Below are 14,335 nucleotides of genomic sequence, written 5' to 3'. Positions count from 1 at the left end.
GCAGCAATATTGAGCCTTGCAAGTGGAGTAAAATCATCAAGGCAAGACATTATTTATGAGATTCTTGCAAGTTTATTAAGAATAAGTAATATAAGCTTAATAACATTTTTGTGGGTTCCCGCTCATGTGGGAGTGGAGGCTAATGAAGTGGTTGATAAGCTTGCTAAGCAAGCTCTTATACACTCAGAAATAGATATTCAAGTGACTCTTAGCAAAAATGAGGTTAAAGGGAAAATTAAAGAATTCATTAACAAAAAAGACCAAGAATATGGAACTGTGATAGCAAGGGCAGACAAATGTATAGTATTCAGCAGCAAGTAGGAAATGGAAGAAGTGTTTTTAGGAATAGGAAAGAAGATACAATCATTTCTCGCATCCGAATAGTGCATACTAGATTAAATCACTTTCTGTTTAATATAGGAAAACATGAAACAGGTCAATGTATTTTTTGTAATCAGGCAGAAACAATAGAGCATGTTTTAATAAAATGTAAAAAAAATATGAAAAAGAAAGGTTAAAACTCATTAAGGAAGTAAGAAACATGGGTGTTGAATCATTTAATTTGTCAAGCCTTTTGAAAGAGCGTGCAGAACAAGATCAAATATATGGTGCTATTATTAAATACATTAAAGAAATAGGATTAATCAAGAGAAATTAGTCTTTTTTTAATTTTTTTAAATATAAATATGTAAATGCACCAGAAGTTGGTTTGCCATCCGCCATAAAACGTTACTAGAAGAAGAAGAAGAAGAAGTAGAGCATTAGAGTGGGTATATGAAGTAAGACCAGATAAAGTAATAATATGCTCTGACTCAATGGCAGCTCTTATGAGTTTACAATCATGGCAATCAAATAGAAAAGACATTTGAACAGAAATCATGATTACACTGTATAGTATTAAACAGATAGGGATAATTACTCAGTTTACATGGGTACCTGCACATGTGGGAATTCAAGGTAATGAAGATGTAGATAAAATGGCTAAAGAATCCTTAAATATGGATGATCCAAGTATAAATCTTGCACTCGGCAGAATAGAAGGGAAACAGTTCATATTAAATGCATGGAATATTGTATGGCAGATATGGGACTCAGGTAGGCATTATCACCAAGTACAAAGGAGTATAAAGAGAAGAAAAATCATAACATAAGTAGAAGGGAACAAGTCATTTTAACACATATACGAACAGGACATTCAAATCTTAACCAAACACTCTACATTATAGTGAAACATAATACTGGTCTATGTGATGTTTGTTTAACAGAGGAATCAGTGGAACACGTTATTATGATATGTACAGCATATGAAAGAGAAAGGGATCGACTTAAAGATGAATTACAATCCTTAGGAGTTAAAGAATTTTCATGAAGTAGTATTCTGAATGATGGTCCAAATGCAGGAAAACAAACAAGTGCAATCATGAGATTTCTTAAGAATTGTGGAATAATGAACAGAATTGAAGATTTAGGTGAGAAATGGTACATTCTCTTCACACTCCATCACAGTTGGTGGCGGTATGCACCTGTGAAGTTGGTTCGCAACCCGCAAAAAACCAGAAGAAGAAGAGGACGAAGAAGAAGTAGAATAGGGAGAACCCGCGTGGAAAACAACTCGGTAAAAGTTCCCCAGGTAGAGAAAACATAGCTGTGTACATATATATTGCTAAACAAAATTTCAATTTCTTCCCGTCTTAATTCTTTTGATGTGATCACACACTTTAGAAATCACAATATGCGAGGATGATGTGATATGCGTGCAAGACTATCACGACTCAAGTTGGTTTCGTGTTTATTTTTCCGTCATGATTTTTGCTTTTTAAAGAATGTCAGATGAAATGCAGTCAGATTCGCGTAATGACATAACGGGCCGCGTTAATGGAGAAAAGGTGAAGAAGAAGAAGAAGAGAAAGAAAAGTGAAACTCCAGAGCAGCGTGAACTCACTCAAAGTGCAAAGGTGCAGACTGAGAAGCAACGTGAAAAGGTGAAGAAGAAGAAGAAAAAAAAGGAATTGGAGAATATAAGTCTGCAGACACCTACAGACAAAAAGAAAAAAAGAAAACCGAATGAAGGTGTGGAGGTTGTCACAAGCCTGCATAAAGTAAAAGAGAAGGCCGCAGAGTCACAAGAGCCACAGGGTTCAAGGGAACAGAAGCCTGCTAAGAAAAAGAAAAAGAGAGCAGATGTGACACAGGCAGACTGTGATGACATGACACAAGGAGAACAGCCTGTCCTGATGACAGAACATGAGGAAGTCCCACACAAGAAGAAAGATCAGGAAAGTGGCTTACCTGCTGTACTAATTGGTACTAGAAAGCGCAAAAGAAAGGGAGCTATGTTGGATGAACCAGAAGTTGACCCCAATCTCTTGAGTGAACTGAAAGAATTTTGTCCTGAAATAGAGTCCAGAAGCTCACATGATATCAATAAAATGATCATGTATGATCTGCCAAGGTTCAAGGAATTCAGAAAGCAAGGTAGGCTGTTTATATCTGCTATTTTTTTAGCGTATACTTTTATTATTATTCAGATCAGCGTATACAATTTATTTCTACACAAAGATGAATGTTAGAAATGTAAAGTGTCCATACAAAATGAATATTTTTTGCCTTTCACTCTTCACACTGATGTCCACAGGCATCATGTTGAGGCATGGAAGATACTCCAACGCAGAAAATGAGAGGTTAAGACAGAACGTTAGAGATTTTCTTGCTCTCACAGGAGTGAAAGATGCTATCAAGCTCTTTCATCCAAAGCGTTTCCCAGAAGAGACTCAGGAATTGACAAAGCTGAAAAAGGTCTACAAGTTTTTTGAAAGGATCGGTGTTGAACAACAATCACATTGGTTTTACTTCATTTGATGATTTTGTTGTTGAGAGGTTTAAGGTCATCATCGTTCTGCACTATTTAAACTTTTTAGTTTTTTTGTACAGAGGCACAATACGAGGCATGCTGGTCCTGCATCCCAGATGTGCCTTTTTACACATGTTAATTGTAGGAATAGTCCACCCAAAAATGAAAATTCTCTCATCATTTACTCACTCTCATAGTCTTTTTTTCTTATGTACGTCTGGGTTGGCATTTCTGGGTGAGAAAATCATGAGAGTATTTTCATTTTCGGGTTAATGGAGTATAAAGACTTCTTGAACACATCATGAACATTGTAATAAGCTGTACTGAAAATGCACAATTTTCGTTGCTTAATCTGTTGTCGTCTTTTTTCAAATCAAATTTGAAAAGCGGAAGGAATTCCCAGGCCTTGCCATAATGTTTTTGGCCGTGGAAGGAAAGTTTTTGATGGTGAAAACTATAAGGGAAGGTAAATGACAGTTTTACAAGATATTTGGTCTTAGAACATGTATCTGCTCTGCTTTTTATTTTTGTGCTTTAATAAACCTCAGTGCTTCCTTTTCTCAAAAGGTTTACAGAAGAAGAAGTCAAATCATTGCTTAAGTATCATACACTACATGGCAATAACTGGCAAAAGATTTCTGAGATGACTGGTCGAAGTTCTTACTCTCTTGAGAAACGTTTTACCCAGCTTAATACCGGCAAGTCTAATTCAGCAAGCTTCTTTTCAACATTTCCAAAATTGTAAATTCTAGGTTTAGTGATGGTTGGTCATTTTGTATCTCATCAATTTGCATCACACAGCTAGAAAAAGTGGGCCGTGGTCCACAAAAGAGGTGCAGAGACTTTTGAGGGCTGTGCGAGGCCATATTGTAACTGTGCTGAAATCGGAGTCCCCTAATAAAACAACACCAAAAAGAGTCAGCAGAGAAATACTGTACCAAAAATTGCCCTGGTTCAATATTTCTCTGAAGGTTAAAACTCGATGTTGGAGCAAATGCAGAGAGAAATGGTGAGAGAGTCATTGAAAATTATTTTATATTAAATGGTGATACATTTTTAGTGATTCTCTTTTTTTATTATTCAACATTGTCCCTGAATTTTCTCCTTCACTCCTAAGGATGTCCATCCTCGCGGTGCAGATGTCTTCAGGGACTTGTAGAGGAAGGAAATCTCAGGAGGCCAAAATCAGACTCATTAAAGCGTGAGAGATCTTGTTTTTGCATGCTTGCTTAGCTTTTGTTATCCTGACATGTTTTTTTCTATATGGCTTCTATGTCATGTATTCACACAGAATGTATCAAATGCAAGTGGAGGATGTTACGGATGTCAACTGGGATGATCTCACGGCTGTTTTCGGGTGAGGATTATATGCAGTTTGGGGTGGGCGATGTGGCAAATAATATTATATATATAATATTATAAGATTTATAATCTTATCATGATTTTTTTTCATTTAGTTTTTTAAGACTACTTTTCAAGTTACTAAGCAGTACAACCAAACTAACTTCTCTATTTAAAAATATAGGCCTACAAGGAAATAAAACATAAAAGAAAATGATTAAGAGATCATTTAGGCCAAAGTTATGGTTGGTGATATGACCAAAATCTTATTTAACTTTTTATTTTATTTAAATATTTTGTCTTTGTTATTAAAAATATGAGCAAAGATGCAAATGACAAATAATAGAACAAATAAAAGGAAGATAGAAATTAATTTCAGGTATAGTAAGCCAATTTTTACAGCAGCAATCAAATAAGAATTTGAATAATTTTAAAAATAATACGTTGCATAGTCTTCACTATATAAATTATGTATACATTATTAAAGCTACATAAATATTCTTTTGCCAAGAGTGGTGGGCGATTTTCTTTTTCTGTTGTTGTTCGACATTCAATGACATTAAATGACACGGACAGCAGCAGGTTAGCCTGCTGTCACTTGAAGACCTAATGCACAGATCCAATATACTGACACACATCTGATTTTCTCCCAACTGTTCACCTTTACCCAAGACATAACCAGCTGTGTTTGTGAACCTTGTGTGTCTTTGACATAACCCTGTTTGTATTTGGCAGTTGAAGTGCAATAAGATGCGAAAGAACTTAGCTCAGTACTCATGTACTGTGACAGCCGGGTTTCTGTGTGCACGCTTAAGAACAAAAAATTCTAAATAGTGTGCGAGTAAAATCAATTGTAATGTCTTTTGTGACGATGAAGACCTGCAATAAGAATGACACTCAAAAAGAAGAATAATTAAAAAGATACAATTTGCAATGTAGCACGATACTAACAATCTCTCTGTAAAGGCAGATCATGGAGACATTTAAATTGTTCACAACCCAATGTGACTAAATGAATGACTTGCACAACAAACATTATACATTTTGGCTTTGCACAGACTTACAAACACATCGACTATATGTACAGTTGCCCAAAAAGAATTTTGGCCATGTTTGGCATTATTAATCGAATAAACAATGCAATATTTATGTTGTGAAAAACCATAAATGATTACAAGGTCTTTTATCTTTGAGATGGATCTTCAGAATTACGTCTGTAGTGTGTTGGAATATAATGTCTTGGCTACATTCAGCTTTTCTTTTTATATATGTAAGTAACTATGATATGACTGATTCAGTGAAACCCCAGATTAATTGGGTAACCTCTGTGTTGTTGAAAATGTATTTGTTGAACATTGGAGTCTTTTCCAATGATCTGAGAAATCCATAATCTCTAGAGATTACCATGGTGATATTGCTAGATCAAGAATATCCACCAAGGAGTTAATTAAGTAGTGTAAATGGCATCTGAGCACAATCACACAGGTTGCATTTTTCAGGTTCCCAGCAAGTAACTAGAACCATGCACCTACTTGTTCAGGCATGATGCTGCTGCTGGTGGTGTAAACAAGATTGGTGTCACGTCTTTGTCCTTTGTCCCATAGGGATGTTCCTCCAGCCTATGTGCAAGCAAAGTGGCACCATCTTAAAGTTTGCTGTGTGCCCGATTGGAAGACCAAGTGTTTTGGGGGTAAGTGTGTTCATTTACTTCAAATTATTGCTGAATTTGGCATTATACCTTACAGATTTTAGTTGTAGATCCAGCATTGATTTCTTCTATTTTCCATAGTGTACTGCAGAGATGTAAACTGAAGTTGGAAAAAATGGTTTCTTGAGCCTTGTAAACAATTCTAAAGTCTAAAAGGACTTCAGACTTGAGAACATGTTTGGTGTACATTAATGTTTGTTGTATGTCTATGGCGTTGTTTCTTTCAGACATTGTTGATTTCCTCTATGAGAAGGTCTTGCCAGGGATGGTGAAAGACTGTGAAGACCTTGATGACAATGAGCTGAAGGTTGACCAGAAGCAGAGCTTCCTTCTATCTGACATTTTTAAAGACATTAATGAGGAGAGTGGCCAGAAAGAGGACGACAACTCCTCTTGAACTATTACTTGTCAGGTCAATCAGACCTTAACAATGATTTCTGTAAAAATCACATTAAATATACCACAACTGAAGAGAAAAAGCTGTTGTCAAGATGTACATGTAAAAGATGTATGATAATTCTCTTATTCTTGTCATTCCATTTATTTTTGATCAAGAATTGAATAAACAGGATTTGTATTGTGCCTTCTGAAGGTCTTGTAAACAAGGACATTTTTCTCTTTCCCATATGAAGGTAAAACATGAACAAGTGAGGTAAAGAATAGTTGGTCAATCAGGTTGTCAGAAAATGTTAGGTAATATCACAAGTGTTTATAGTCAATTTGAAACATTCGATCAAACAACCAGGAGTCAACAGATTACATTTTCAAACCAGCCATGGCCCGTTCCAGGGGATTAGAACTCCAGAAGTCATGGTCCCAACCCAGGAACCACCCTGTGAAGGTGGGGGGTTCAAAGCCCTGCTTCACTGTCACAATGGGAGTTCTCTTGTCCCTACTGGCAGGATCCGATTCAATATATTTGGCAGCTAAATTAGGAAAGACAAAGATAAAGAAATTATTAGCAAATGAAAACGGTAGCAACATATTGCAGTTGAAAACGGGAAACTTCGCACCTGAAGTCACAGCTTCACTTTTTTCATCTTCATTAGCTTCATTTCCGATCCAAACAAAGACCTTGGAGACAACGATTTCAAGCACATACAGTGTTAGATTTCATTTCTTGAGTGCATTTTATTGCAAGTGTGCCACATACACACACACGTTTACCTGATCCCAAGTGTCCAGGATCATGACATCATCTGGAGCCAAGTCCTCTTGGGTCATCTCTCCTGGCACCTCTTCAATCTAGATTGGCACAGAACAAACATAGATTGTGAAATATGAAAGATTATTTTCTGATTTCAGTGTTTATTTTCAGTGGAGTATATCAAAGTTGAACCATTCAACATGGAAACTCACAAGGAATTGTCCTGTCTTGTTAGAGCATGCAAAAAGCCTAGGAGGATGGGTGTCAATTTTGTTCTTGAGCCTTTCAGAGGTGCAATACTCTGCTTTTCCTCCAAGAGCACTCCAGAAGTCATCTACATAGAAATTTGAGAAAGAACAAGAGTTGTTCAGTATGGGTTCATTTATATTTTGAATGCAACTTTTATAAAATAAGTACAGTAAAACACTCCTCTACCAAATGACAGAAATACACCCACCTCCCTCTGCTCCTTCTGAGATCTCTGAAAGGTCCACTCCTAAAATGCTGCCAAGCTTTTTGGCTCCAGTCTTTTCTGCATTGCTTGTACCATGACCCAGCCACAGCATAGAGCCTGAAGCAGTCACCAAAACAAAAGCATCATTGGAGTTGAGGCTGGAGGCCACAGCATCAACCTATTTCAGGCAAAGTGAACAACCGTCAAAGGAGAACCAATTTTGCATACATTTTCATATGAAGAACATTCGACAAAAACGAAACTGCATCATACAATGATGCATTACAAAGAACACTTTTGATTCATTTTGACTCACCTCAACAGCTCGTGTGTGCCCAGCAGGATTAGCACGCATTTGGAAAAGGCGGACTGCAGAAGCCTGTGATTGGCCACCCTTTCGTGAAGTCCCACCCTTGTGCACCACCATTGGTTGCCCACCAAAGATACTCATGAGTTGAGGGGGTTCTTTGCCTTGAATTACTCGTACCTTCATAAACAGTCACATTCAAGCTGGTGTTACTGATTTGTTTTGATGGTATACAGTGGTTATAGAGAAGACTCACCCCCCTTTAAAATAATCACATTTTGTTGCTTTGCAGCCTGAAATGAAAACGGACACCATTTTTGTTTTATCCAGCTGCATTTACTCAGTGCAACTTATAACATCCAAGTGAAAGATATAGCCTAACACAAACATGTCAGGAATTATTATTATTTTTTTTCCAAAAAGTTGGAAAAAGGATCACCCCCTCCTAAAAATGACTTGTAAACTCAATCAGGTGTAGCTAATCACCTTCTCAATGGCACACAAAGCCATTTGACTTTCAACTGTGATCAGTTGTGGTCATTTGGATTAGCTCAGCATGAAAAGAGCTTTCTTGGAGCATTTCAGTCCTTGGTAGTGCAACTGAAGCAAACAATCAACTATGGGTGGCAAGGCACCGTCAGAAGATCTCCGGGATAAAGTTGTGGACGGGCAAAAGTCAGGAGACTTGAAAAAAAAAAAAAAAATGTATCAATGCCTAGAAGCACAATGAAGCCTATTATTAAAAAGTGGATGGTATTTGGTACAACACAGACCCTCCCTAAATCAGGACTTCATTCCAAACGGGATGAAAGAACCAGGAGGAAACTGGTCAGAAAGGCTACCAAGAGGCCTACAGCAAATCTGAAGCAGTTGCAGGAATTTGACAAGAGTGGTCATTGTGTGCATGTGACAGCAATATCACAAATTCTCCACAAATGTGGCTTGTATGGGAGGGTTGCAAGAAAAAAAGCCACTCCTCAAGAAAGGACACATGCAGTCACGACTGAGCTTTGCCAAAACGCACTTTGAAGATTCTGAGGCCACATGGAAAAAGGTGTAATGTCAGATGAGACTACAATTGAATTACTTTATTTTTTTTTTTTAATGTTGGTGACATCTTTCACTTGGATGTTATAACTTGCACAGAGTAAATACAGCTGTATACACCAAAAACTGTCTCTTTCTTCATTTCAGGCTACAAGGCAACAACAAAGGTGTAATGTCAGATGAGACTACAATTGAATTACTTTATTTTTTTTTAATGTTGGTGACATCTTTCACTTGGATGTTATAACTTGCACAGAGTAAATACAGCTGTATACACCAAAAACTGTCTCTTTCTTCATTTCAGGCTACAAGGCAACAAAATTTGATTATTTTAAAGGAGGGTGATTCTTTTCTATACCCACTGTATATTAAGGGTTTCTAGTTTGGTGTACTGCAGACAGAGCTCCAATCCTGATTATAAACCCACCCACACCTGCTAATCAAGGTCTTCAGGATTACTAGAAACCTTCAGGCAAGTGTGTTAGGGCAGGTCGGAGCTAAACTCTGCAGGACATTTGTGCTCCAGGAGCAGGATTGGACACTCCTGGTCTATAATTTAGTAGTAGGTGAATAATGTGCACCAAGCAAATGTCACCTGCACAGGACTCCCACCGAGCTCTGCATCAAGCTGGGCAGCCAGAATGGCAGAAGCTCCTTTCTCATCTTGACTGGACTCTTCCCCCTGCCTGCGGACATAAACAACTCCATTTAATAAACCTTTGCAGTGATGACTCATCCTATTGACAAACAGAAGCTTAGCCTGGTGGGGCTAAGAGATACTAAAAGACTGTGTTCTGTTACCCAAGTGCTTTTGTGTAACATGAGCAGACAAAGACCTTGGCTTAGAAACAGGTTCAGCCATTCATAAAAGATTGAATGGATTCTAGTAGGTCTGTAGCCCTTACCATATATATATAATCTGCCCCGGACGTCCCCCATGCTTGTAGCTGTACAGGATGATGTAACTGTCTCCTCCAAAGAACTGCCCATGAATGGATGGGTCAACTGGAACCTTGTCTGAACCCTCAATGAGCCAGATCTTTCCAAAGCAACAAAACAAGACAAATTGTCCATTATTTTGTCTACTTTAAACACACGATAGTTGCAATCTGTTGCATAACAGTACACAGCGCATTTACCTTTTTCTCCCCCTTCCCGTCATCTACCATTCCATGCTGAGCAGCCATTGCCTCGGATTTGTGCAGAGATGTTGCATCAAAGGGCACTTTCTTGATCTTGGCAATTTTGTTGGGCACATAGGCTTGTCCCATACCCTTTGTCTGGTCTGTGTCACGCCAGAACTTGAAGAACTGTTTGAAAAGAGGAGTCTCTCCATTCTCAGGGATAATCTGGACCTCAGTGTGTTTAGGATAGCCCATCTTACTTATGAAGTCCTCGGCAGCTTTCATACCTGCACTTCGCTCTTCTTTATTAGCCTCTTTACCTGTTATATTAAAGAAACAAAAGGGCAAGATTTTCATTCAGGCATGTCCCAAATGCAAATTTGGAATTCATTTGAATGATGTGCTCAGCTGACCTTTCCAGACAAATATCTTGCCATTGGAACCATGATCCAAGATGAAGCAGTCGGTGGACTGCAGTGCACTTTGGGAAAAGGGGTTTTCATCTGCCACCAAAGTGACAGACATACCCCCACTGGCATTTGAGACCTAGGTAATAATGACCACCAGAATAAGCCATTTTGTTAAGTTTTTAATATTTCTCAGGGAAAACCTAGAGAGTATAGCTTACTGTACCGTATACAATTTTGCAGACTTCCTGTTGGATGCATCAGTCTTGGTGTCTTCAGTCTGTGCATCAGGAAGTTCAGGCTTTGGTCCAAGCATCTGACAAAATATAGTAAAGCATTCACATTCAGAAAATAATATTGAATACTTACTAAATGCTAGAATACACTACACAATGTTTGCCCTGATTTTTGATTGATTTGCAGTCTGGAAGAGTCAACACTAGTTGAGGTAGTCAGAGCCAGTTCAGTTCAGTCAAATATTAAGCATGTTTGATATTTTACAAACTTTTACTTCTAGCAATAAGGCACATGTCTCTGTGTGAGTTTATAGTGTCTGGAATGACTTGATGGTCTGGTAGTGTGAGATCTTCAGTTGTCAGCAAGTATATGATGCTTAACTTTTCAAAAATTGTGTGGTGTATTCTAGCCTTAAGGCACTAACCTATATAAAAAATGAATGAATGAAACGTCTTTCTTTTATTATACTAACCGCTAGCATCTTCTCATTCTCTGATCCTTCTTCACATACAAGAAGTTTTGCTCTCCCACAACGTTCATTATCACGAATATCTTTGGAAACACTGGTGGCCTTCAGTCTCTCAAATTGGTTACACTTGGACCCACACCACTGGTATATCTCCTGATGCAAGTAGAAGAGAAACAGCATGAATACATGGGATACCTTATGATAAAAATGCAAGAGAGAGAGAAAAGGCAACAATTAATCCATATCATCTTTCACCTGTCCAAAGTCTAGGATGAAGCAATCACCCTTGTTGAAGCTGTCCCAACTCACGGGAACCTCAATGGCCCGGACTACACGTCTGCCACTCACATGGAGAACTCGCTTCACATTCACTTCACCGGAAGCTACGTGTTTGAATCCAGAGGCAACTCCTCCTTGCTGAAGAAATGAAAAGCAGTTTAAGGAAAAATTATTTACTGTTTTGCTATTATGAACTGACACAAGTATCCAAATACATTTTATATGCATCAAAGCATGGTACACGTATTAACTCTACCCACCATGTATTTAAGGCCTGATTTGAAGTAGCCTACAAAGGTTTTTGACTCATATCCCTGGACTTCTCTGTACTGGATTGGCTTTCCTCCAAGGAAATCGTCCATTTGCACGGTGAAGATAGCAGCTGCCCCACTCTCATCCATTGAGCATGTATCACCTGGAGATGCAATTTAACAATGTTCATAAACAGATTTTCAGTGAACATGCACACCATTTACTGAGTGAGAGGACCTTACATTTACACTAACCACATTCTCACCTATCCAGAAGTGAAGGTCATATTGTAGATTTCCAGAGTTTTGCTTTATGGTATTGAGAATGAGGTAGGTATCGCCGGCGTAGAAGCCACCATGAAGATTCTTAGGGACAGGAACCAAATCCATGTTTTCAATCCTCCATACCTGCAGGCCTGGCTGCTTTCCTGCCTTCTCAAATTCAGGGTGGTTCACCATGGTGCTGTTTGAAAACAACATCTATTGTAACAGCCATACACAATAGCCATATTTTGCATGCTCTTGTGTTCCACATAAGTCTATTGTTGAGAATAAGATTAAACAGAGGAAGGATTGTGTACTTTGTTCTTCATTTCCTATTAAATGGATCCATCAAAAGAAAACAAAAGGCAGTTTCTGTCTCTCGGTCTACAACACTTTGTCTGCATCTTTAAAACTGTTCTAATGCTTCCGCAAATCAAACCGCTCTCCTGGTATGAGGTGGTGGATGAGTCTAGTCATGCCCTCAGGCAGAGATCTCCACCCCCAATGGAAAAAGGAAGAGTCAGAAAGGGCTGGTCTCTCTTGGCACTGCAGAGGTGCAGCGGCACAACAATTGGCTTACTTCAACACTTACCTGTTCTCAACCACTGTATGCCATTCAGGAGTAGACAACAAAAAAGGTTAGAGGTAAAAGTTACCCTGCTTACATAATCTGCAATGAAATGCAGTTTATTGGTTACTATAGTGATAATTTAATTTGCAGTACTTATAGAGAAAATTATATATAAATTTTAAATACCACTGGTCTATAGTAGATCAGGGCCGGTTGAATAAACTGCTTAGACTAGTCTTAAAAAGTTAGCCATCTAATTTGTTTTCTTCTAGACTGGTCATAACGGTTTAAAGTCAGTTACAAAAACATAGATTGGCCCAATTTTAATCAGAAAACAGGTTGATTATCTCTTGGCTAACTGCTAGTTGGTCAAACTAGTTCTTAAGACACAGTCTTAACATAGTGGCTGTTTATGCAACCGGTTAGAATAATGCATTAATAAATACACACAAAAAATACATAAATTATAATACATTACCTACCGTAAATGAGTGATGCTTGAGAAAAGTAATTAATTAACAGCATCATCAGCTGGTGACTAAGCATCAGGAAACAAATGAATGCGTCTCTATACTAAAGCCCAATCAAATAGAATGCTTTCGAAATATGCCTACCTGCTGGGTAAAGCTTTCTTTTAAGGTATTATCAACAGATGAGTCCGGGACGACAGCTGTAGGTTTGAGCACTGAGCTTCCGCAGGTACTGAGCGTAACATCTTCAACAGGTTTATTTTATTTGCATATGAAACACCTCCTCTCATTAGTCAACTCTACGAACATGCATTTTCTTCCGGGAAAAACAACAACACGCACACGCACACACACACACACACACACACACACACATACATGTGTATATATATATTGTGCAGAGTTTGCGGTTTAATGTTACTATATAATACAATATTTCGTTTAAAATGCACAGTACATTTTTTCACTGATTCAGTTGTTACATTGATTCTCTGAGGTTTGATCGCACCAGTCTTAATAAAGGAGACACCGTGTAGTGCGCCATTATATGTCTAGAAAGGTTTTGCTTTAGAGAGTGTGCAGAATACAACGTGTACAACAAATACAACAAAAAACGAGCGTGCAGAATACAACGTGTGTATATTATTCTGTCCATTCATATAATGGTAAAGGGGAGACCCGGGCAAAACATTAGGCTAACGCAAGAGCTAAACTGACAACAAATATTGCAACTAAAATGATAAATATTTATGTTTATTTTAAAACCTGTGTGGCAGCTTGCCTGGACTTGGCCCCTTACGAAAATTAACCATGGTTTTATTATAGTAAAAGTGTATGTATTTACGTGTATATAAGTTTTTTTTGTTGCCTATTTGTATAACCACAGTTTTACCACAAACACCATGGGGGGTGCTGTTGCTCCAGTAGAGGAGTGTGTGCGTGCGTGTGTGTGTGTGTGTGTGTGTGTGTGGGGGGGGTGCTGTTGCTCCAGTAGAGGAGTGTGTGTGTGTGTGTGTGGGGGGGGTGCTGTTGCTCCAGTAGAGGAGTGTGTGTGTGTGTGTGTGGGGGGGGTGCTGTTGCTCCAGTAGAGGAGTGTGTGTGTGTGTGTGTGGGGGGGGTGCTGTTGCTCCAGTAGAGGAGTGTGTGTGTGTGTGTGTGGGGGGGGTGCTGTTGCTCCAGTAGAGGAGTGTGTGTGTGTGTGTGTGGGGGGGGTGCTGTTGCTCCAGTAGAGGAGTGTGTGTGTGTGTGTGTGGGGGGGGTGCTGTTGCTCCAGTAGAGGAGTGTGTGTGTGTGTGTGTGGGGGGGGTGCTGTTGCTCCAGTAGAGGAGTGTGTGTGTGTGTGTGTGGGGGGGGTGCTGTTGCTCCAGTAGAGGAGTGTGTGCGTGCGTGTGTGTGTGTGTGTGTGTGT

The 14,335-nt window shown here is 38.8% G+C and overlaps 3 protein-coding genes across 5 annotated transcripts in view; 2 read left to right on the top strand and 1 right to left on the bottom strand.

Moving 5' to 3' along the window:
- The first annotated feature begins 1,508 nt into the window (after positions 1-1,508).
- Positions 1,509-6,482, top strand: LOC107587667 (transcription termination factor 1-like). Of its 3 annotated transcripts, none has more exons than XM_016275529.1 (10): positions 1,509-1,630; positions 1,823-2,475; positions 2,636-2,821; positions 3,239-3,317; positions 3,419-3,549; positions 3,653-3,860; positions 3,969-4,052; positions 4,143-4,208; positions 5,797-5,882; positions 6,128-6,482. In XM_016275529.1, exons 2-10 carry the CDS (start codon positions 1,824-1,826, stop codon positions 6,295-6,297), a joined length of 1,662 nt encoding a protein of 553 aa, XP_016131015.1. In that variant the 5' UTR covers positions 1,509-1,630; position 1,823; the 3' UTR covers positions 6,298-6,482. The 3 variants fall into 3 exon arrangements, with proteins under 3 accessions (XP_016131015.1, XP_016131014.1, XP_016131013.1); XM_016275528.1 differs by having other exon boundaries at positions 1,511-1,615; positions 1,723-2,475; XM_016275527.1 differs by having other exon boundaries at positions 1,511-1,630; positions 1,723-2,475.
- Positions 6,457-13,183, bottom strand: LOC107587666 (gelsolin-like). Its single transcript, XM_016275525.1, has 16 exons — positions 13,072-13,183; positions 11,889-12,085; positions 11,632-11,786; positions 11,348-11,509; positions 11,096-11,245; positions 10,613-10,702; positions 10,393-10,525; positions 9,995-10,299; positions 9,761-9,894; positions 9,451-9,541; positions 7,818-7,988; positions 7,505-7,679; positions 7,260-7,381; positions 7,068-7,145; positions 6,914-6,974; positions 6,457-6,826 (listed from the first exon to the last, which is right to left on the bottom strand). Exons 2-16 carry the CDS (start codon positions 12,079-12,081, stop codon positions 6,657-6,659), a joined length of 2,190 nt encoding a protein of 729 aa, XP_016131011.1. The 5' UTR covers positions 12,082-12,085; positions 13,072-13,183; the 3' UTR covers positions 6,457-6,656.
- The window catches only part of LOC107587668 (ras-related protein Rab-14-like), a 6,797-nt gene continuing 4,564 nt past the window's right edge, over positions 12,103-14,335 (top strand). The window contains exon 1 of the mRNA XM_016275530.1: positions 12,103-12,524. Coding sequence (XP_016131016.1) covers positions 12,226-12,524 — 299 coding nt within the window. The 5' untranslated portion in view covers positions 12,103-12,225. The remainder of the gene's footprint in view (positions 12,525-14,335) is intronic.

The sequence above is a fragment of the Sinocyclocheilus grahami genome, unplaced genomic scaffold (assembly GCF_001515645.1).
Source record: "Sinocyclocheilus grahami isolate Dianchi unplaced genomic scaffold, SAMN03320097.WGS_v1.1 scaffold95.1, whole genome shotgun sequence".
Classification (NCBI taxonomy): domain Eukaryota; kingdom Metazoa; phylum Chordata; class Actinopteri; order Cypriniformes; family Cyprinidae; genus Sinocyclocheilus; species Sinocyclocheilus grahami.
The sequence above is the reverse complement of the archived record's forward strand: the minus strand, read 5'-3'. Positions and strand labels throughout refer to the sequence as shown.